Below are 11,609 nucleotides of genomic sequence, written 5' to 3'. Positions count from 1 at the left end.
TGCATGGTTTCATTACAAACATTGCTCAAAACATCATCATCATGTGTTCAGCAGATCAAAGAAATGTATTTACTATAAATTCATTAATTCACTGATTATTTTTAACAACTTTAGGGTAAGTAAATGATGACATCATTTTCATTTTTTGGCGAACTATCTCTTTAAAGCTCTGCTTTAACTCAACATCTGTTGTAATTCTGCCCACTAGTGGTAAATGACAAAAACACAGCTGATGTACCTTGACTAAAAAGTCACAGTCCTCCACCTGAAAAGCAATGTCTTTCACCCCATCACCATGTTTAACAAGATGCTCCCCCATTTCTGAGGAAAGAAACACTTGTTTAACACTTAAGCCTTCTAACATTTGAAATAAAAGACATGTTTAACCCTGAATGTTACAGTTTTATTTGTGTTCCATTACAGTAAAATGTGTGGTTTCTTTTCATTGAGGTTATTAAATAGCCCACACAGTTTTTCCATAAGAATGCTTCAGAATAATTTTCATGATAAAAATACCCTCATTTCCAGGATTCAGAGCTGATTCAAAGACAAATATTATCTGTAAAAACAACAAACATATATGGTGCATTTAAACCTTTTAAAAAACTTGTATGAAATGTAAATGTCTCGTGTGTGTATGTGTGTATAACATGCACACACCTTGTCCTGTTTGATAGCATGAGACACAACTTCTCTGCTGCCCGTCTCTAAACCTTTATATGCCAGCGGCTCGAACCCAAACTTATCACAGTAAAACACAGCGGCCTATAAAGACAGAAGATCAGCTGACTCAAGTGATCACATTCACATGCATGTCCATATTATCACCCTCTCCAAAAATATAGGTTGCATTTGTTTTGCAGATATACATTTAAGTTAAATGATTAAAGTTGCATCACTTTTGACTTTTGATGATACTGTTATTCATCCTCAGAAAATCCTTCCTATGCAGTAATAATGAATTCAGTGTTTTTAAACTCATCTGCGATGATATGCTATCTGTCAGTCATTTAGTGGGCTGAAATATTTGTATTATTTCACAGAAGACTCACCTGTTTGGCATTCCCAACCCAGAATGTCAAATGATGAAACTTTACAAATTTCCCTCTCTCCGGCTACAGCAAAAAATAAATATATGCACACATACATTTATATACATAAAATATGTGACATTGTGTAAGAGACATGAAACATGTTTATTGAAAAATAAGTTTCTACATTTTAAACCTTGTGAAATTATTCATACTGAAGTAAAAAGAAAACTCATAGCTTATCAAAATTAGCAGTCATACCTTTTCTCCTTTGTCAGTATAGGAAGTCTAAAGAGGATTAAAAAGATTGATACACAAACTTACTGTGTGTGTAGATTGTACATACAAGTACAGTCTTATATATTTTAATATAACATATTTTAAAACACATACTTCTGCATTAATGTAATAAATCCAAAGAAATATCTTGAATTTGCACTGTAATCTTTAGGAAATCTGTCAAAATGCCCTAAATGGATTAATGACTCACCATGCTGATGATCTCGATGGGTTCTGGTCAACAGAATTGATTAGAAGTAAAGAAATCTTATCCACAGATACTAGCTGTTTTATGTGCTGCGGTGAATGAACCTTAGGTCACGCACCTCTTTAATCCATCCAGCCAAAAAACTGTACACACACACGTCACTTCCAGAGCTTGGGGTCATAGTTTTGATGTAGGGGGAATCCACTTCATACGTTCACTAAAATTTAAAGTCATCACAAAATGGTTAAGAAGAGTGACAGAAAAGTGAAAAGCTCTAGCCTTCTGCAGATGACACCTGCGTTTCTCCACCGTGCTTAAGAAATAATAAATAGTTTTTTATTTTAAAAGTTTTACCAGGTAAGTTACTGCAGTATCTAGTTTCTTGATATTGCTGTAGCCTACCAGAACAACAGAAAAACGTTTACTTACGATGTTAACTTTCCACACAGAAACTTTAATTATACTCCACATGCATGAAATGAGTTTCAGGGAAACTGTACCATCTCTTGATCTATTTAAAAGATATTTTAAAGTAAGTTTTTAAAGCACCGTGTCAATGTTTTAAATAGCTGCATATGAATTAAACCTCAGTACATGTGTGTTATGTTATTTATTGTGTGTTTTTTTGTGTGTGCTACTATGCATTTTATATCCTTGACAGACCTAAATACATAGATGGATCGATTGGTATGTACAGTAAGTACAGTATGTAGGTAGGTGGATGGATGGATGAATGGATAAAAGAATAGGTAGGTCGGTAGGTATGTAGGTAAGTATGTGGGTAGGATGGATGGATAGTAAGGTCGGTGGATGGATGGATGGATGAATAACAGAAAAGGTAGGTAGGTAGGTAGGTAGGTGGATGGTTGGTTGGATAAAATGAATAGGTGGGTAGGCAGGTAAGTGGATGGATGGAGGGATGGATGGGTGGTGGGATAGGTAGGTGGATGAATGGATGGATAGATAAATAGGTAGGTAGGTAGGTGGATGGATAAGATGAATAGGTAGTTAGGTAGGTGGATGGATTATGGATGGATGGATGGATAAAAGAAAAGGTAGGTAGGTAGGTGGATGGTTGGATGGATGGATAGCTGGATAAGATGGATAGGTAGGTAAGTGGATGGATGGGTGGATGGGTGGAGGGATAGGTAGGTAGGTAGGTAGGTGGATGAATGAATGGATGGATAGATAAGTAGGTAGGTAGGTAGGTAGGTGGATGGATAAGATGGATAGGTAGGTGAATGGATCGATGGATAGGTAGTTAGGTAGGTGGATGGATTATTGATGGATGGATAAAAGAAAAGGTAGGTAGGTGGATGGTTGGATGGATAGATGGATAAGATGGACAGGTAGGTAAGTGGGTGGATGGATGGGTGGAGGGATAGGTAGGTAGGTAGGTGGGTGAATGGATGGATGGATAAGTAGGTAGGTAGGTAGATAGGTGGATGGATGGATGGATAAGATGGTTAGATGGATAGGTAGGTGGATGGATCGATGGATGGATAGATGGATAGGTAGGTAGGTAGGTGGATGGATGGATGGATGAATGTTGGATGGACGGACAAACGACAGACATGCAGGCAGACAGATCAACAGCCTTTTAATTGAAGATACAGTCAACTCAAGTGTGGTAACTTTACAATTTTACTCTTATTATGAATGATATATGTTATTATAGCCCATGTTTTACACTAGAGGGAGTCAGGGAGGAGAATTACTGACACAGCATATTGCTGACATGAATATGATTGTTATTGCTGTTGGTGTTTTAATGTCAGGGCTGAAGTTTATTTTGAGACATGAACATGAAATAGATCTACAGTAAACTTTGACCTTCCTGTTTAGTTCAGTCATATCACATTTAGTCCATATCAACAGCAAAATCATGATAATACAGACAATTAGATGTAAAGGTCTAATATCACATAACGAAACTAACTGAAACTAACACACGACAGTTCTCTCGCATTTGACAAGCCAACAGAAATAACTTTTGTGTAGAAAACAATTCATCTAGAGCACTGTTTTGAGTAATATTATATTTTGTCTTTAAAGTTTTGTCAGATTAAGAAAATGTCTGCATTAGTTTTCAGCAGTTATTTTAACCCAAGCTTTAAGGACACAGATTATCAGACAACCTTTGTCCCGGGTTCAGCTGAATGTGGTCTGTCATGACGTTTAGACACAGAATCAAAGTGATTGATGATAACAAGCACATGTTTCTGTAGCTGAGGGTGGAATCATGGGATTCACCAATCAGCATTCTTTACATGTAAACATACATGTATGACGACAGCATGACATTCATAAATCAACCACACATTTCTTTTAGATTTCATTACAATAGAGGCAGAAAAATGCAAAATGTATTTTAATTTTTGTGTAAATGAAACCAGAACAGTTAAGACTTTAATAATACAGATTAATTCATGTTTGAAATGCACTTTACAGATTATGATAAAATGAACTCATATAAAGGAATTATAAATTAATCTATTTGAGATTTATACTTATATGGAATAAGTAAAATTTGTATAAAAAATATTTTTTTATTTATGTTTTGTTTTATTTATAATTCTGTTGTGTTGCTATGCGATTCAGCACATTTCTGTCACTTTAAATTCAAACATTTTGGAGACTTTCATTCAAATTCCACTTGTTGAATTGATAGGGAGATCCCTAAATTTTGCCCACCATGATAAGAGGAAGACGATCAGATAAAGTGCATAATTAATTCATTATAGTTTTAAAATTTTGCCTCGCCCAAATAAATTTGTATTAGACTCTCAGGTAGGCACGTATGTGTACAGGTCCTGTTCTAGTATTGGCTCATAGGTGGGGTGGTGCATCTGATGTCAAACTGATGTCCTGCTGCCAATCTCTGATTAAAGACCAAAGCCTGTTCAGAAATAGCTGTGAGCTTTAACCCAAACACACACAGTGAGGTTAACCCATGAGACACTGAAGTTGTGTTAATGAGCAGATAATCATTGATTTCTTCACTTCAAAGACTTTATCGTGTTTGTTGGACTTACAGTTAAAGAATAACTGAACCCTGAACATGTCTTATAGAAGTAAACTGATCGAACTTACTGCAAAGTTTTATGCTCATTAAATGCATTATATACCTCCATATACCACTACCATACAAATGTACTGTAATCTTATCTCGCTAAAGATCATGCATTCTATTGAATCTATTCTGCATTTAAACAAATAGTATACTGAGGGATTATGGTAATACAATGATGTTCTTTAAAATACTGTAGTAGTGCAATAAAATTATTTGTACCATGTAAATACATACGTTTTGTAATTATACTTTAAATTAACTTCAAGTTATTAGGACAAAATGTTAAAGAGTTAATTAATTACTAATTAATTAATATCTCATATTTGACTGTTAAACAATGACAATTTCATTGTGACGTCAACTTAAAAATTACATCCAACTCGTTTTGCTGGGTTAGACAACTCGGATTTAGGATATTTCCCACCTCAACCCGGAAATAATGGCGTTCTTTAAATGTTACTAAACACCTTAAATATTTGAATATTACTAAATCATTAGTAACACTAATCGTTTAATGTAACTACATACTTTAAATATTACTTAATTCAGATTAAATTGTTTTAAATCCGAGTTGTCTGAAAAGCAATCGTCGCTCTAGTAGCTCACGTCCTGCCTGTAAATCACGTGCTCGCGTAGTGCCGCGCTGTGATTTTCTATTGGCTCATTTTTCACCTCCTCCCCCTCCTTGAAGCAGAGCTTCGCTCTGATTGGTTCGCTTGTGGGTGTGTTCGCGCCCATTCAGGCGTGCAGTTGTTCGAGCCGCTATCCTGCCGTAGCTACCGATTGGCTAAATTACTGTAAATTCATGACGTATACATTTACTCCGTGTCCCCATTGGTGGACTGCGCAGACTTGCTTTGTCGTGATTGGCTGCCGTATAGGTCATCGCCAGTGAATGCGGAAGTAGTGCGGTCTACTGAGTCACCGTTGTGTCAGCTGATTATTTCACAGTGAGTATCTTCATCATATTTCGTTTTCTATCACGATAACTTTATTATTGATGTATATTTTCGCGGCCACGCTTATCAGCCTGCTTTGTAGCATAAACGCGCAGGATTTGATATTGATTTAAGTTGGTTTTTATCTGGTTTAAGGCAACCATGTGTGCCAATGTGGATGCATTGGTCAGCTGCTCTGTTACACAGGCTGTCTATCCTCCACCCATACTAAACACACACACACGGACACGAGCCGGGTTAAATTGCTGTAAAGTCTCATCATAAAACTTTGGGTTTAAATATGGAGTCTATCTGACACAATGCTGTCCATACATTGAATACACATTTTTTGTAGCATCGTGTGGATGATCCTTTATATATTTACATTAATTTACACCCGCCTTTTCCTTACTTGAGCCAACAACAGACATAGTAAACAAAAGACATACACTAGTTTGACTAGTAAGTTAGTACCTTTATCTACCTAAATATGTATGTATGCATGTATGTATGTATGTGGATATGTGAATATATGTGTATGTATGTATAAAAAAGTTAAAATGTTTAAATACTTTATCATAGTGTCATTATAGTCAGATAACAATTTTTTGTAAAATATATTGTAAACAAGAGATGTATGGTACTTTGGGGGTACATCGATACATGCAAGCTAAAATATTGTCATTATGTATTGAAGTCATTCACTACCGAATGCTTATGATGTGATGGAATTGCATCCAGCATGTTAAAAATATTCCTACACCATGGTTATTCATTACCTTTTTGACCAAAACTGTGCCATGATGTGCATATAGTCCTGCCCAATACTCAAGTCATGCCATGGAAGTGTTTTTCATTTTTTGTGTGCATCATGCTAATATTTAATGTGCTTTATGTTGCATTTATCTGCATGTTAATTGCATGTATTGGTTCATGGTCAGTTCTTTTGATAGTAAATCTGCAGTTCAATTCTAGCACTCATTCTTACCCATAATTCTTCATATCTCTTTTTTGGAGATTGCTGTTGATTTATTTGATTTGTAATGTGAGAATTCAAGCAGTAAGCAGCAGTAACTGGCACGTATATGAACCCACTTTATACTCCCGCTCTCATTGCTCTGACTGGGAAGCCCAGCGTTCCATTCCACTGCATAAGGTGAAATGTCTAATTGATAGGCCATGCTCACGTTACAGGTCAGACTGTACTTTAAATAGCCATTTGACCGAGCACCGCTCTGAATGTAGGTCCCTGTAGCCTGAGAAAAGAATGTTTGTGTGTCTATGGTAATGGCTTTGAGTTACTGTTATCTCCCATAAGAAACCTCTGGGATTTTGCTAGGAGCTTATGTACCTCTGTGACATGAAAAGATAAGTAAACAGTACTAGTGTGTGAGCAAGGAGAAACATCTCCTACAAAGTTATATAGCAGAGTTTTTAGGGACTGTTTACACCACAATATTTTCAACCAAAACTGGGAATATTTTTGTGCAGTTTGATTGTTCGTTTACACAGCGTTTTGTGGTTCTGAAAATGCAAACATTTGAAGACGGGTTTCAAAGTGCAAGTTTTTGAAAACTACGTCTTGTTGTCTCAGTGACGTCATGCACATGTGTTAATTCAGTCTATAGGCAATCCATGAGTATAATCAAAACAACAATGTTGGCCTACAGGACTGTGTTTGTGTTGCTTAATATAAGTTTACCAAATGTTTGCGCTTTATAGTCCGTTATCACTTATAAGCATACCTCTACCACCAGCTAAAAAAGCTTTCCCCGTCTTGTATAATTTGCTCTGTAGAAGAATAAGTATATGCAGAGATGTGTAATGTTTTTTACGAAGCCTGACTGGCCTGACATGCGTAATATGGCGCTTTTAGTTGTGTTGGCGCACTTCGTGGATCCTTGTAAACACAAATCTTTTTGACAGCATTGTCATGTAAACTTTTTTTTTTAAACATAAAGGAAATTTTTTCTCTTTCTACATCGTTGTTGTGTAAATGTAGCCTTGGTTTAAAGCTAAAACACTTAGTTTACGTTTGTAACCACATAGCAACATTCTAGTAATCACACTTGACACTGGCATTGATGGTAACTTTTGCACATGTAAACCCCACTTGCATTTTCAGCAGAAATGTTGAACAGAACAGTTTTCGTCACAGTCACATGCTCATGAGTTTTACAGCTTTAATATCAGATATTTTGAGTATTTAACCTCTTGGCTCCTGCACTTTGACACATTGTATTTGTTTGTGTATCATATCTTCAGAACGATAAGGAGAATATGTCAGTCGTGTTATTTTGTACTTTGAAATATAAACTAGATTTTACCTAACTTGACCTGAAAGTGCTCATATAGCAATGGAGAGAAATGAGAAGTGAAACTTTATTTTCTAAGTTTAGAGAACTGAAATAAACCCTAGCATGTTTAGAAGGGAAAATTATGGTTATTTAAAAGTCTTGTGATGATAACAACGAAAGCAGAATTTTTTTTTAAGAAAATCTAAATCTTGTTTACACCACAATCTGGGAAGTTCTTGTTAAAAAGCACAAAAAAGTCTGTCTCAGGTCCCTCTTCAGTGTAAATCTTGGAGTTTTTGTCCTATTTTGATTATGCAAACTCCTAGTATAATGGCTTAGAAATGATTTAGATAAATGATTTGATTTGTTTGTATTCCTCCTGTCCATATGCAGATCCAAAGAAAATAAATGAAATCATTTCGCTGTCTTTGCTAAGCAGGCTCACAAAATCCAATTTTCACAGGCCAGCAATTTCAGTGTATTGAATTTACTCATCTAATGATGCTGTTTGTGTCTCTGGTTTAAATTGTGGTTCAGGTAGATAAGACTTTAGAGGTCACTGAGTCTCTTTGAGCACCTGATATTATTCCTTAGACCTTCGCTTTATGCTTTTGTTCAGTCCCTGAAACAGATCCTAGATTGTATCTTCTGTTTTCATTGAAACAGATGGTGACTTTTGTTTTGTCTGTTTTTGTTTTGTGACCGCTGCTGTGTGGAAGCTGGTTGTAATTTTCCCAGTTTCCATGCCTGGCCACTGAATAAATATATCAGTTGGAATGAAAAAGCTTTGTTACGTTGCCAAATGTTTATAATGATTAAGCGAAGGCACATGCTGATCAGACACAACTAAATGGTTTCTCACTTTGATCTTTCTTAAATTCGTAACTCTCCACAAGCTGTACGATTTTACCCTTTACTCAGTAATTAAGTGCTGTTAGTTATTTATTTACAGCTTCTTTAGGTTATAGATACCTGTCTTGTTGTTTTACATCAGATATTCTGTGTGTATGATTATGAATCAGATGGTTAGAGAGATATACAGATGTTTATACCTGTGATTTCAGAGTAGATGTGATAATTGAAGACGCATCCACCTGCTGATCTGTAGAGTCAAACATCTCAGCAGTGTCTTAATGTTACACAGTCTGTCATCAATGTTTTCTGACTCAGAGAAAAGATAATTCATTACATTGATATCAACAACAGTAATGGTGCTAAAAAAGATCAGATTTTTTTAATAACAAATGGAAAGCAGGTGACCCCTAACATGAAAATTTATTTTAGAAATATAGTTTCTTTGGCAGTATGTTAACATAGAGAGATGGTTGCATGCAGGCATTGCAGGCACAGTTTTTACTAAGATGCACATTCGCTAAAAAGTAGTCCAGGTCAGTCAAGTTCTTTATAACAGTGGCTTGAGCAGTTTTTATGGAGGACGAAAAATGACTTAAGTGTATATAAATACACAAATTCATAAATAAATGCATCAGAAATAAAGAAATTAATAAATACATAAATGCAGAAATAAATAAATGTAAAAATACTGAAATATATAAATAAATACATACATAAATGCATAAAAAATAAATAAATAAATAAATAAATAAATAAATAAATAAATAAATAAATATATATATATATATATATATATATATATATATATATATATATATATATATATATATATATATATATATATATATATATATATATAAATGCATAAAATATATATATATATATATGTATGTATTTATTTATATATATATATATATATATAAATGCAGAAATAAATGCAAATATGAATAAATGTATATTTTGTCAAAAGTATCAACTTGTAATTGTATTATTTGTTTCATTATGTTTGCAATAGTTTTGGTTTATTTATTTATATTTTGTATGTATTTCTACATTTATTTACGTATTTCTGCATTTATTTATTTATGCATTATGTATTTTATTTATATACACGTAAGTCATTTTTTGGTCCTACATGGATTTAAGCAGGATGGTTAAGTGTAATTGAATAAGTAGTTTAACACATCAGAATTGAATGGCAAATGTAAAGTCTGTGTTTAGTTATTCTTTACCTATTAAATGAAGTTGTGTGATATAGTAGATATTTCACCAGTGACCCTGTTTTTTGGTACTTTGTACATGAAATGAATGTAGGCCGAGGTAATCAATCACACATCATTTGAGAAGGGCAGAGTTTATCATAGAGAAGTACTTCAGTCTGAGTTTGTACATGTGTGCTTGTGTGTTTCTGTCTCATACAGTGTAAAGTCAGATGAGGTCTAGCGTGTTTGGACCTGTGCAGCACTGATGTGGGTGCGGCTGTGATCATTGACACTCGAGCTTTGCTCTTATGGAAGTGTGTGGCTGTTTATATTTGACACACAAGTCACAAAAAAAACTCTAGGATCATGCAGTGATTTGTGTTTGAAAGATTAAGGGAATTGCATGAAATGGAGATATTAAAAACCATATCCAATGTTATGATTATTATTGGGTGTTTCCACCCATGCCTGGTCATTTCCAGGTCTGTTAACTTGTAACTCTGCCTCAGACTCAGGGAGTTTTTTTTTACAGAGAAAATGGAAAGTTCATGGAGGCGGGTAGAGTAACATTCGCCCACACTCTGAACAGTTTGAAGAACTCTCGGACCTTTGCTTTCTTTGGCTCTTCTGTAAGACATGATTAAACTCTGCTGAGACACACCTGAGACAGGTGAGACACGATGTATAATGTACTTGGCAATGTGTTTTCTTCCATAGAAGGAGTTTTGTTTTAAGGGGGTGTGTCAGAAATCATAGAAAGTATGGGGAAGCGTGTGCGTGTGCGTGTGTGTGTGTGAGTGTGTGTGTTCCTGGGTTTGCAATAATATACTATCCTGCTACAGTTTCACTGACCTTTCATTCTCAATGTGATAAATGAAACTAAAGTATTCATGTCAGTGGATTTTATAATCTCCTCCTTGGTTTTTAATTTCACTGGACTGTCAAGAATTATGACACTAAATTATATGGAATTAAAATGGCAAAATGTAGTTTTTATAAATGATAGCCTATTGTTGCTCAAATACACAATCAGGTCATGAGACACATTTTACTCTTTAACTTACTGCTTCACAACGAACAATGAATGCCTTAATTACAAATGCCATCACTTTCTCTCATCTCTCATGCTGGAAGTTTAGGGTGGGTGTGGTCTCATGTGACATTTGCCTTTGTCAGTTTTGTCCACATTAGGGTTTGGATTATTTTATTGGTTAGAAGTTGTGAGTGTAGGGTGGCCTTTAAATATTGATGTGAAGCAATGGGGAGGAGCTCCACTAAACCTCGTGTGAATGGAGGAATCCGGCTACTCGTGTGTCCCAAAGTTTATTATGGGCTTGAAATAGAGCAGACGAGCGTTATGTTCTCTGTGATAACAACAAACCCGCATGCATGACAACACGCGGTGATATAAATGCACGCAGAGCGATGTAAACCTTTGCATGTGCGTGTTCCTGATCAGCGCTGTCACGTACTACACGCCCTGTGCCGCGTACTTGAAGCCCCGCCCACCGCGCTCGTGCTTTGTGTGTGTGCGCGCGCTGTATGCGTGGACGGACGTGAGCGTGACATGAAATCCACTGGAGTATCTCTGTTCGCGCCCTGGTAAGAGCTGAAGCGATTATTTAACAGTTGTTGATACATTGTTGCGTTGCGCGTGTAACTGTATCAGTTTGTCTGACGTTTGAATGTTCCGCTGCTACACTGTTACATTGTGGAATGTTTCACT

The 11,609-nt window shown here is 35.6% G+C and overlaps 2 protein-coding genes across 4 annotated transcripts in view; one reads left to right on the top strand and one right to left on the bottom strand.

Moving 5' to 3' along the window:
• The window catches only part of hpda (4-hydroxyphenylpyruvate dioxygenase a), an 8,191-nt gene extending 6,599 nt beyond the window's left edge, over positions 1 to 1,592 (bottom strand). Inside the window, exons 1-6 of the mRNA XM_055198203.2 lie at positions 1,522 to 1,592; positions 1,293 to 1,319; positions 1,053 to 1,115; positions 661 to 765; positions 517 to 559; positions 239 to 321 (exon numbers count right to left, since the gene is read on the bottom strand). Of these exons, the coding sequence (XP_055054178.2) occupies positions 239 to 321; positions 517 to 559; positions 661 to 765; positions 1,053 to 1,115; positions 1,293 to 1,319; positions 1,522 to 1,524 (324 nt within the window). The 5' untranslated portion in view covers positions 1,525 to 1,592. The remainder of the gene's footprint in view (positions 1 to 238; positions 322 to 516; positions 560 to 660; positions 766 to 1,052; positions 1,116 to 1,292; positions 1,320 to 1,521) is intronic.
• A 3,810-nt stretch (positions 1,593 to 5,402) lies between these two features.
• Positions 5,403 to 11,609, top strand: part of mtmr4 (myotubularin related protein 4) — a 47,640-nt gene continuing 41,433 nt past the window's right edge. The window contains exon 1 of one of the 3 annotated variants that reach the window (XM_055198198.2): positions 5,403 to 5,541. The gene's annotated coding sequence lies outside the window, so the exon portion shown is untranslated. Of the gene's footprint in view, positions 5,542 to 9,804; positions 10,554 to 10,601; positions 11,486 to 11,609 lie in introns of those variants that run through there. The other 2 variants (XM_055198200.2, XM_055198197.2) reach the window with 2 other exon arrangements.

Source organism: Misgurnus anguillicaudatus, chromosome 22, assembly GCF_027580225.2.
Source record: "Misgurnus anguillicaudatus chromosome 22, ASM2758022v2, whole genome shotgun sequence".
Lineage (NCBI taxonomy): Eukaryota > Metazoa > Chordata > Actinopteri > Cypriniformes > Cobitidae > Misgurnus > Misgurnus anguillicaudatus.
This window is presented reverse-complemented; position numbering and strand designations above follow the sequence as displayed.